The sequence below is a fragment of the Zootoca vivipara genome, chromosome 11 (assembly GCF_965207765.1).
Source record: "Zootoca vivipara chromosome 11, rZooViv2.hap1.1, whole genome shotgun sequence".
Taxonomy (NCBI): Eukaryota; Metazoa; Chordata; class Lepidosauria; order Squamata; family Lacertidae; genus Zootoca; species Zootoca vivipara.
In genome coordinates, this window is record NC_142594.1 from 35,952,269 (window position 1) to 35,964,578 (window position 12,310).

The 12,310-nt window shown below is 43.2% G+C and overlaps 1 protein-coding gene across 1 annotated transcript in view; it reads left to right on the forward strand.

Moving 5' to 3' along the window:
• MALRD1 (MAM and LDL receptor class A domain containing 1) overlaps positions 1-11,659 on the forward strand; it is a 268,805-nt gene extending 257,146 nt beyond the window's left edge. Inside the window, exons 42-43 of the mRNA XM_088654242.1 lie at positions 619-715; positions 2,440-11,659. Coding sequence (XP_088510368.1) covers positions 619-702 — 84 coding nt within the window. The 3' untranslated portion in view covers positions 703-715; positions 2,440-11,659. The remainder of the gene's footprint in view (positions 1-618; positions 716-2,439) is intronic.
• Positions 11,660-12,310: the final 651 nt, after the last annotated feature.

A 12,310-nucleotide genomic window follows, 5' to 3' on the forward strand; every position in this document is an offset into this window, starting at 1 on the left:
ATTGCAAAAGTAATGAAGAGTCCTATAGTGTCTAAAACATCAATAAATGTACCATCACATGGGCTTTCAAAGGTAATATCCTTCTATCGCACACATATTCATTTGGCAGTAATTAGGTAGGGGGGAGAAATTCAATTTTGTATGTGTTCAAAGGTGTATTTGTCTAATTTGCACTTTGTGAAACTCTGTGAACAAAGCCATCTCTGAATTTTGCAGTGCGGTTCTCCAGGTACAAGTAATGTGTACAAAAATGGATACAGTAAGACATAAAAGACATATATTAGTGACACTAACATACAAAAATGCAGTATTTATTAAGCAAAATTGGAAAGAGTGCATTAGGCAGAATTGCATACTAAATGTTTATATTGGGAGAAATTCACACTAAAATGCTGATAATCTTTTCAGGAGACCTTTTTTAAAAAAATTACAAGCTGATGTGCAAATGTGGAGAAATGAGAAACTGAAATCAACATATTTGCCCATTCTTGGCAGTAACTTATTTGAACTTCTGAAATTAGTTTTCATTTTATTTAGAAATCTCATTTGCTGTGGTTATACTTTATTGTAATTTGACACTTTGTTTTGAAATAACTTCTTATTCCTCCCTTCTTCCAGCTGTTTCGCAGTAATGACACCATGGCTGCTTCCTTTGCCAACCCTCTATATGGCACAACTACAGGAAAAGAGCAGACGCTGTGAGATGTCTCTGAAAGTGGGTATAAAACAAGACAGAAACTTTATGCAGATTCATTTGCTGTGATGTTTTTCTGTTTCTAAAATCAAATTGAATGATGGCATAGCATTAGTCACTTGAATGAAAATGGAATGCTTTTTCATATTAGAATAATTATCTTCTCCAAATAACACTTCATTCAAAATAGCATCCGCCCACATGGGAAAGCATAGCCGTACGTGATATTTATGTTGGCAAGGAGCACTCTTGGTAACTTTAGCTTTCAACTGACTACATGGCTGAACAGTTCAAATTCCAGTTGATTAATAAATAAAAGTTTCACTTAATCAAAAGCAGGATTTGGGCTTTTCTTGGCATGCCTTTTCTCACTCTGCTTTTATTGAAAAACAGTGACTCAAACTTGTTCATAATGTTAAATTCTAGAACTTGAAAGGTTGCATTCGTCTCAGCCTTCAGTGAAATCCAAGAGATTATAATTGACTCATTCTTAGATTGAGGTACTTTTCCTGTGTGTAAGCCGTAAATGTGACGGGTTTACCTGAAAGAAAACTCACATATTTTGTTTCACTTTGTCAGACCCATGGCCCATTATCAAATCAAACACATTCACAACCTCCGTGCAATCTCATCCCTTGTTTTGGTTGTTGCAATGCAAGGGATAATGGTGAAGCTGGAAGCTCTGCAGAGCATATGATCAGTGTGATTTGATTGCTTATGAAGATGGTGGGCAATCAACTTTCCCAAGATCTACAGGGTGGTTGTGAGAATAAAAGGGGGAAGGAGAACATTGCATACACCACCTTGAGGTTTTTTTTTGGGGGGGGGGTTCTAAATGAATAAATAACTAAGTAAGATTTGCTTGGAATTCTAGACATATTTAAATCAGGGGTAGATAACATGTGGCCCTCTAGATGTTTAAGTCAGACTCCAGTGCCCATCAGACCCAACAAGCATTTCCAATGGACAGGAATTTTGGGAGTTCTTACTTCAACAACATCTGAAAGACAACAGGTTAGCCATCCCTGGTTTAAACCACCCTCAGTTATTTGACAGCTGTCTTTACTTTGGGGGCATATTCCCCACAATGTGAGCAAAGGTTGAATTGTGGTCATCATCATCACGATCATCATCGCCATTGCATTACTCAACCCAATTAAGCAATGTTACTGCTGGATGCTCTGCACCACACAAACACACAACTTAAAAAATAGATTCCTATATATAACTATTCAACTGAATACAGTGGTACCTCGGGTTACAGATGCTTCAGGTTACAGACGCTTCAGGTTACAGACTCCACTAACCCAGAAATAGTACCTCGGGTTAAGAACTTTGCTTCAGGATGAGAACAGAAATCACACAGCGGCGGCGTGGCGGCAGCAGGAGCTAAAGTGGTACCTCAGGTTAAGAACAGTTTCAGGTTAAGAACAGACCTCCGGAATGAATTAAGTTCTTAACCCGAGGTACCACTGTACAGAAATTGAATGGATTTTTTTTTTGAAAGCACTATTTTTATAGCTGTTTCCTGTCACAGGAAATGAGATCTGTCATTCTTCTGGACTAGCCCTGCAGCAAGGTGGGACTTTTACCTGAAATCATCTTCAGTTTTTGCATTTAGATAGCATCTTTTTAAGAAAGAAAGAAATATAATAGGTGCTTTACTGCTTTCATCTCTCCCATCCTGCAATTATTGTTCAATACACTTATTGCACAAAGAACAAAATATCCATTTATATTTCCAGAATGACAACTGCCTCATCCTTGACAGTCCAATGGAAGCAATCTCCTTAGAAACGGACCACTATTATTTAAGAAAGTCAGTCTCTCCTCTGCCTTCAAACCAAGAAGGGTGCCAGCAACCTCCTCTGTTCCAGTGTGAACATTTTCTTCTCAGAGGCATTGCCAGCATCATCCTGTGTGACCAGCTTCCAACAAGCAGAGTGCCCATCCAAATGGATTTTCATCCAAAATCTTACCTTGATGTCCATTGCTCATGTACATGAAACCTCAATTAGGTAAAGCACCATTGCAGCATTTCTAGAAGGCCAAGGAGACACTGGTTATTGAGGAGACTGTTCATTTGAAATTAGCCGCCACAATGGCTGTGATCCAGAGAGCTCTTTCTGTGAGTGAAGGGCAGTTTAGCTTACGCAAGAGGAGGCCTCTGATTTCCACCACCCACCTTGTATCTGCAGCGGCAGCCCCCTTGTTGCATCCTATGCCATCATGAAAGGTCTCCTGATCTAGAGAAGATACAGTGGGGTAAACCAGGAAGGTAGAAATACTTCATTGTCCGAGCAGCACTGTACTTGCAATTGTCTGGATCCTGCCCTGTGTATCCTTTGGAGGCATATGCCAAAGAATTGGGGGGGGGGAAACAAAAAACGCAATGCTGCTACAAGATTTGTTGTTACCAGCTTGTGTATCAAAACCATGAACTGCATACCAATTTCCCCTTCCCAGCAGAAGTTAAAGCAAGAATTGAGACACTGAGGGCTCTAGATCTATTGACGTTAGCGCATAATAAATTTGAAAAATATGCTTTACCTGAGAATGCTGGGTGACATTAATCATAGGAATGATGCCTCTACTGGAAGGAACAACAGAGTCCACTGAAGCCTTTTGCCTCTTCTCCAGGGAAGGAGCCATCCCTTGCTTCAGTCCGATCCTACCCGCAGTTCTGTCTCATTCTCTCTTGAGTACTTGCCTTATCTTGGTCTTGTGGCTTTCCCACTGTGTAATTGGTGTTTGGGGCTATGTGTTTTTACTGTGCTTCCTCCTCTCCCTCTTTTGATGCTACTACTGTTTTGGTTGTATTGGTTGTGATGTAACCTCAGTGCATTACTTCTTCATCTGCCCTGTGGACATTTGTGTGTATGTTTCAGTTCTTTTTTATTACCTTCTCCAATCGCTGCTGTTTTCTCACCAAAGAGAACTTGCCTCCAAACCTGAGTCTTGGCTTCCAGGATTCCAACGGATTGGAACCAGATAATGAATGTGAAATATTTTGAAAGTGATGAAGATGATGAACAGCCAACACTGGTGTTGCTACCCTCAGTGTATTTTGCAAGCTGTGTGGTCCATTCTGATGATGAACTATCTGTTTCTGCTGTCTCAAGTCTTCTGTGCAAGGAAGAAATGATTAGGCAGCCTAAGTTAGCAAATGGACATGTATAACAGTTTAGGAAAATTAGGAGATATAGTTTCTACAACCATTTTCACTTTTCTCCCTTGTCCCGATGCATTATAAAGCCATTTAGGTGGCCACTTAGGCCCTGATCCAATTTCTGTTGTAATTAATGAAAAGATGTCAAGCAAATTGAGCAAGTCTCTCACCAGACTCAAGGCCTTCCGGCCTTCTGAAAAAGCAACGTTTTTCTCTTTGGGCTGCCAGATAAAAACAGTTATAACAGAGGAGAAAGGGGGTGGGAAATGCAAACCCACAAAAAAAATCTACATATATCAGGCACACGTTTCCTCATCTTTCAGAAAGAACAAAAGGCTGCAGCTCACTTGCATATGAAACAGACATGAGCTTGATATTTGCCCCTTGCCTGACATTTTTGTTTTGAACTTGTCAAATGACAGCATAATTCAATTTCAGCTCCAGCTATCTGATCTGCTAATGGCCAAGGTGTATGCTAACATGAAAACAATTTCTGTACATGAATCAGGTAAGCTATCTGGCTGTTAACTCACACACAGATGACTGGATCCACACATTCTGAGAGGGACAAGGAAAATTCAGTGCAATGAGGAAAATGTCTCCTTCAGGGTGCCCAGAAAGAAAATATAGCGGAGCCTGGTTCCTGGAAGGGAGAGGAAAAGCCACGTCTCTTGGTTGCTCAGACTAATGAAGAAGCTTGATCCATTAGTCTTTATAGGGCTATGCATATGGTTGGTTATAACCCTCAAAAAGCAAAGTCCATCTTGAGGTGGTAGATCTACCCTCTGGTTGTAGATCCCATTCCCACATAGGGTAAATTTTGTATTCTTCAGTGTCCATAAAAAAGAAACTATGTTGGTCTGTGTGAAGAAAATGTGTTGCAGCCCTGGTGGCTGTATTTAAACTACAATTCTTTTAAATAAATACATTTATTGCTAATTTATGAAAAGCAGTCCATAAACACACTTTTTTTAAAGAGAGAGAGAGAGAGAGAGAGAGAGAGAGAGAGAGAAATGTCTCGTAAGTTACAAAGTCCTTAAGAGATGTGGCATATAAAAATATTTCATGCAAGTTAAATCTTTCTAGAGGCAGTTGAACTAATGAAGTCAGATTTTGAGAGAAGAAGAACAGTATAATCTCATTTGGGACCTGCTGTCTTCCTCCTAACCTTTTCTTTGGAATATGGTGTAAGTTTCTAAATGCTTTGGGACTGAATATTTTAACGGTGAGCAAATGGTATTCTTAAAAAAAGAAGAAGCAGATGACAACTGTTTACATTTTACTGAAATATAAACCATATTTGAATCCATTTATGAGAAGAACCTTGCTGCAGTAGAAACAATTTATTTGTCAGGGTGGTGATATCAGTTGCTCCCCAGATCCAAGCTTTGTGTCTGAACAGTTTGGACCTAAATATATATTAACCCTGCATTCAGCAATGCAGCTTGAGTCAGTTTAAACTAGGCTCCAGTTGTCCAAAGGCTGTCCTGAGCCCTGGTCTACTCAGCCTACCATGTCCAAAGTTCAAAGTCTGGGGGTCAATCCATGCAAGCCAAGGCTAAAGTTCAAAGGTCAGGAAACACAGTCCAGGGTCAATCCAATGGCCGAGTCTGAAGCCTAGCAGTCAGGATACAGTCCAGAGTAGGGTTTCCATGTGTCCTTCTCGCCCCCGCCCCCCAGGTCACGTCCTCTTTTTCAGGGGTAAAAATTGAGACAAATTGCATTTATTTTCTTTGAATGGCTGTCATAGTGTCCCCTTTGTTTGCTCTGCAAAATATGACAAACCTTGTCCAGAGTCAAACCCGAAGCACAGTCCTATAGAGGTCCAGGAGGACCCAAGTCAATGTCCATCCACATGGGCAGCTGAACAGGCACAGCACCTCAGCCCTGCTTCCTGCTTGTACTTTGCATGCTGATTCCAGCATCTGGGATGGACAAGGCACATGACCCTCACTTGTTTCAAGCCGCCTCCAGCTGAGGAATCACACACCTCCTCCCAGAGCTAGTGAGCCTCACCTGGCCAACTAAGGAGCTGGGCTGTGGGCCATTGCCTGCCTCAGCCTGCCTCAGCCATCCCGGTGTTCCCCACACCTCAGAGCCTGCTGTGTTTGTTGGAACAGGGCCCCCTCTGACTCTGCTGATGGGTCCTGTTGCTCTGCTTCCTGTTCACTGACCCCCATCCCCTCACCATCCTCTGTCACCCTGTGAGTACTTCCTTCTCCATCCCCTACTTGCCCTGGTGTGTCCCAGTCTCAGCTACAGCCCTCACCGGGATCTACTTTCTCCTCTTCCTCCTCCCCGTCATCCTGCCAGTTCATGACAGAGGCCCATGGACCTCCTGTTGTTGTAACGTTCATTAACATGGTTTTCCTCTTCTCTGCAGCCTTTAGTATCTGTTGTGATTTCTTATTGCTTATTGAAGTTTCCTTTCTTTTCGGTTTGGTTACTCTTTTCCTTTCTCTGCAGCTTTGCATTAGCTCCCTCTTTCTTATTGGATTGAACATAAAACTTCTTTGATTCATTTTTAAATGCCTTTGTGGTTTTGGTCCTGGTTATCTCTCTTCGTATCCACTGGTTTCACCAATCTCACTCATGTTCCTGCTCCATTTGCCTAAGATGTATATGTTTACCATTGATTCTACTGGCTTCTACTCTTGCTTTATTTAATGAACAATGAGAAGTGCATATTATTGATTGATTGATTGATTGATTGATTGATTGCTTTTCCTTTGCACAGTCAGGCACCCCTAAAACCCCAGTTAGCCCCCGAGCAGAATAACAACACCAGACAACATTCTATGGGATTAAAATTGGCCACAACTTTATTAAGATTCAGATGTAGGGAGACCTTGGCACAGACATTGGGCGTTTATCCTCCCAGCCCCCCAGCCGGGGGTCTGGGTAATTTCCAGGTTATCCAGCATATATGGGGGTTGGGCTAGCTCTGGAGAACATATGTTCAAGCAGATAGCCCTCCCCCCTTTTTGCTGCCAGTGGAGGGGAGGGCAATGCCTCCCCCGGGCGAATGGTCAATGCCTCCCCCCTAGACCCCTTTAACGGGAATCCTGGTATCGCCGCTGCAATGGGGTGGGGGGGCACCTCCCCCCATTTTTGTAAAAGTCTAAAGGATTCCGCCCAAGGCCTGCAACTGCCAAAGTTGTGACGAATTGCTACGGGAAAGGAGAAACCTGCCAATGCAGGGAAATTCCTTTCCGGCCCTTCAACAGCGGCCTTGTCATAGCAGCGCCTGCGTGCGTGTTCACCTGTGGAAGAAAAGAGGTTAACCTGCAATGTAAGCATTCGTTTTTTGGGAGTGGAGGGTGGGAAAGCTCTGGAGCTGTCGACTGCTTCCCAGGTATGTCTCTCCTTCCGCTGTGAGCACTGGATAGTTACCTCCTCCTACCTGGCCAATCCCACCCTGGCAACACCTCCCCCAGCCGGATTGGACAGCTGGCTTTGTGGGTGGAGACCACAGGTATCCAGCCCGGGAAGGTGGTGCCAGCCTCCGAACTGCTGGAGGCTGCCTGAGGCTCCCAGGGTGCTACGCGCGACCCCGGAAAATGTGCACCCCTTTTATATGGGGAACGGTCATTATGGTGTTTCTTGTTATTCCTAATTAATAGTTGGCATATCTCCACTCTTCCTTCCTCTCCTTTAATTCATGCTCTTCCAATTTTGGTATGGCAACAGGTTTGGGAGGAATAATTGTGAAGAATACTGCCCCTTCACTGTGTCCACTGGGCTTGCCTGAAGGACATATGTTGACTAGGACTTGGCAATACAGATCAGCTTTTCAACATTGTGACGTATCATCAGCTAAACATCATGCTATAGTGATACATCACAATGTTGTAAAGGAAGGAGCATCGGTCCTGGCCCTGCAAGGCACCGGGATGAACCTGCAGCAGCTCCCTCCACCATCAGTCCCTGGTGCACAGAGAAGCAAGGAGCGTCATCCCCACCCCCCACGCAAGGTGCCAGGGTGGAACTGCCACCAGTGCCCAGCGCAGGGAGAAAGGAGGCAGCCTGAGATGGAAGGTAAGGCACCAGCAGACAAGCCCCACCTACAATATACCACCAGGTGAAGGCGCCATTGCACTCTGGCCCTCACATCAGACAATGGATTGATACATCACCCAGGCCTAATGTCCGAAAGGGACTACTCTTTGGCCCTTTTATCGGCTCATGTGGGACCGACATGGATAGCTGGCCCTGATGAATACTTGAGGTTCCCAACCCCTATGGTTGAAATTCATGGGCAGTCATTTAATTTTACCCTGATTCTAATTTTTAAGCTGTATTTAATCGTTTGATTGTGTTTTAATGTATTTGATATTTGATGTTAGCTGCCTTGAGCTCGGTCTTGGCCGGGGAGGGCAGGGTATAAATAAATAAATTACTTATATACTTACTATGGAAACAGCATGAATACGCCCATGTGCACATGCCCCAATATTCACCTTGCATTTATGTTAGAGGGAATGTCAGTTGAGCAGTTAGTTTGCAAAACAACCTGCTATTGTGCCTCATGGAGAATGTGCACATAACTCAGCCATGAAGAGGGAATTGTGCACATTGCCCGGTCAATATGCATCATCTCCAGCAGGTTTTGGAAAATATCCATATATCAACTACATTTTGTACATCCTCCTGCCATTGTGTATAATCCCCAGAAAGCTTTGAGGACTCAGCATATTTCAACCAAATGTTGTACCTTCTCTGGTCAATATGCATAATCTTCAACAGGCCTCAGGGACAATGCAGATCTCAACTGCATTTTGTACATTCTGTGGGCAAAATGCACATTCTCTGGGCAGTGTTCTATTATGAAAATCTATAACAAACAGGTTTTTTCCAAATGTTGTTGGCACCACGTACTGTTGGTCTCCCTGCTTTCTGCCCTACCAATGGGTACCAGTCACCGCTGGGACCCTCTCATCGCACAACCTATTATTTTAAGGAAAAAGAGTAGCTGGATTGTGTGATCCTCAGTTTGGACTAAAGTTCAGTTCATCTGCATATGATGAAGGAGGGATGGAAGCCCAAAACTTCCTCTTGCATCCTTCACATGTGCAACCTGCTTTTTTACATATTTGGTCAGGGCTTTCATGGATGAGGAAGGGAAAACAACCTGAGATGCCTAGGCATGGTGCAGAAGTAACTGAAAGATGCTGTAACCATCCCTCTGGTGGTAATATATACCGTCACTGAATGTAATGGAGGCTCATCTCTGCAGAGAAAGGAGCCCAGAGGGTTTTGTGCCTGTTTTTCAGATAATGCAGTTCAGATAATGGAGTCTCTCTACTGCACATCTTCTAGTCCTTGGCTGAATTTAGTTTCTATTATACTTCCCATTCCTTCGGAGCACAAATGGCAAAGAACCTGCAATTCACACATACAGTATTTATTACTTTGTATGCACGGCCCCTTATGTAGAACATGGGTTTTTATCCCTCTCTATAATCTATGGTTATAGAAAGTTGATAGAGAGGCAGTTTAAAAAGAGAGAGCACCCTGCAGATTGAGGTGCAGCCGGTATCATTAGAAACACTTTATTGGTACAATGTGCCACTCTTTGATGGGAAAGCAGTGGTGCTTAGGGGGAAAAATAAGAGAAATAGATAGACCCTGTAGTCAAACAGAATGTATAATTATACATTCAATGACCAGCTTTATGGTGCACATCTACAGCACCTATTTATATTTGATTATGAGAGAAGAGAGGCTGAAATGTCCTAAACTAATGAGAGGCTGAAAATCTTCCCCTTCCTTGTCTATATGGCATGAACAGCCAATGGAAGCTCATCCAACTGGCCCCCAACTGTCTCCCTTCTTACTAATCCCAGAGGGTGGCCGTCGCTGTCAGCTGCCTCCTCCTCAGTCTCAGTGTTTCCATTATAGAATTCAGCAGGGAAGAAGAGGGCAAAAAACTTGACGGAGTTGGCTCTGCCTGGCCTTGGCTCTGGCTCCACCTACTGTTGGCTTCTCTGCCTTCTGCCCCACAATTCCAAATGAGTATCGGCTGCAACCACAAGCAGCCCATGTCATGCTCCTGTTTTAATGGCTGTAGCTCAGGCAAAAATTTGCACAAAAGCAAGCCTGGACAGATAAGCTAAATAGCACAAGTGGCAGTGATGTTGCCAGGGGAGGATTTTGATACAGGATTCCAGGGTCCCTCTGGGGCAGCAGAACAAGAAGGTGACCCCCATATGGAGCAGAGCTGGCTTACCAATTTTGAAGGGCAGAGCCCCGTAAAACTGTCCAAGGTGTAAAATTAGCCAACTGTACCACTAGTTGCTGATCAGGTCTTTAGCAAAGAGGTAGACTGGAAATCAGGCCAAGCAGGGAAGCCTGCTTTCAAACATCAATGGCTCCAAGTTGAACCTGGGTAGTTTTCAACATTACCCAGAATGGTTGCCTTAAGGAAATTAGCATTTGTAAGCAATGTGTGCTTGCTTCTGTCTTCTACCTCCCCCTGCTTATGCATAGTGGAAACAAAAGCATCTTAGCATTTTAAAACTTAAAGATGCTCACTCTATCAGGTTTTCTATATTTCTAATCTGGACCTGTCTGTTTCATGAGATAAAAGCTCTCTTTTCCTTAACATGCCATTTTTAAAATTCCAGTTTGAGGTTATATACCCCACAATATTTCTTCACAATTATGACTCTTTGAAAATAGCTTTGTTTAATACACTTCTTAAAAGCTCCTGTTCCATGCTGGTTGCAGTCCTGAGGAGGAATGTTCCTATTACAAACTGGGAAGAATCCCCTGCAACATTCTGTTCCTCATGCAATTTGGCCCAATTCAGAGCCCAAACAAGGAACAAAAATCCACTGTCTTAGCAGGAGACTGTAGCTGACAGGTTTTTGCACTTAAAATAATTAGTTCTTTCTTGCTCCGAACTGGATAAATATGATAACTGAGAAGCAGAATTTCATGTCCTCCAAGAAAAAATAATAATAAAGCAGCTTTATCCAAGGCTCACAAAACTTCAGAAGAGATTTTGCTGGGAAACATTTTAGGAGCCTTATTTAGCTATCAAGTTGGTAAAACCCATTAACAATTCACTTTAATGACTAGAAGATTGCAACTGTTTTTGAAGTATGTTTGACATAGTTATATACTGTGGACTGTGAAAATAAGCCTTGCGCTCTTCAAAGTTCCATTCTTCACAAGCAAAAAAAGGTGGCTAAGGCAAAACAGAAGAAAAAGGAAACAGTCTATAAACAGGGTACAATTTCTCCTACCTAATCAGGTTTCTCTTATTCTTTTGATTGCACAAGTATCTTTCAGATATATCATTTTAATTTCATCATTATGTGTAAAAAGAAACAACAAGGATTTATTGAGCCTGAAACATTATGTGTATCTTTTGAATGTTTTATCCTAGTTTTCTTATTGCCTGAATAATAGCTAGAGCTGAAAGATGAATAAAAGATGGAAGACCTCACTCTGGAGAATGTTAGAATTGCAGTTAGATTTGGGCACTCCCTGTTTTTAACATGGTAATATTTACTTGAAATGCCTCAGGCCAGCCTTCCTTAACACGGTCCCCACTCCTGATGCTCTTCAACTCCTATCACTCCTGGCCACCTTGGCTCAATTGCCAGGAATAATGGGGTTTTTAGTCCAAAACATCTGGAGGGCATGCAGTTTTCACATAGACAAACCGCCGGGTGTGTCATACTAAGTCTGACCATTAGAACAGACTGTATAAGGCAGGCATGGCCAAACTTGACCCTCCAGATGTTTTGGGACTACAATTCCCATCATCTCTGACCACTGGTCCTGTTAGCTAGGGATGATGGGAGTTGTACTCCCAAAACAGCTGGAGGGCCAAGTTTGGCCATGCCTGGTCTAAGGGATCAGTCCTGAGCTGAGATCCATTTGGCCCAGCAACTCAGCATCCAGCATACTTTATGCCCGCAATTTAAGCTGGCATGATTTACACCAACTTCCTGTGCTGGGGATGGCCCAGTAACTCAGCATTTCCTCCACTGACTGGCAGCAACTTTCTAGGGTTTCAGGCTAGGGAGTCAGTCCTACCCAGAGATGCCAGAGATTGAACCTGTTGAGCAGGCATCCCCAAACTGCGGCCCTCCAGATGTTTTGGCCTACAATTCCCATGATCCCTAGCTAACAGGACCAGTGGTTGGGGAAGATGGGAATTGTAGTCCAAAACATCTGGAGGGCCGAAGTTTGGGGGTGCCTGCTGTAGAGTGTATTCTCTGCCATAGAGCAATGACCCTTCCCCGTCAAACAAGATCTTCAGACATCAACAGGTTTCTGCCTGCTGTGCAGCTGTGATGCCTTTCCATATCCACTTCATCAGGTTCATGTGAGCCCTGTAGAATTGTTTCTATATGTCTTTTAGTGTGAATGAGGATACACGTGGTTTTCCTGTATGGAAGCTATCTGTATATCTTTACAGTGAGCCACCTGAA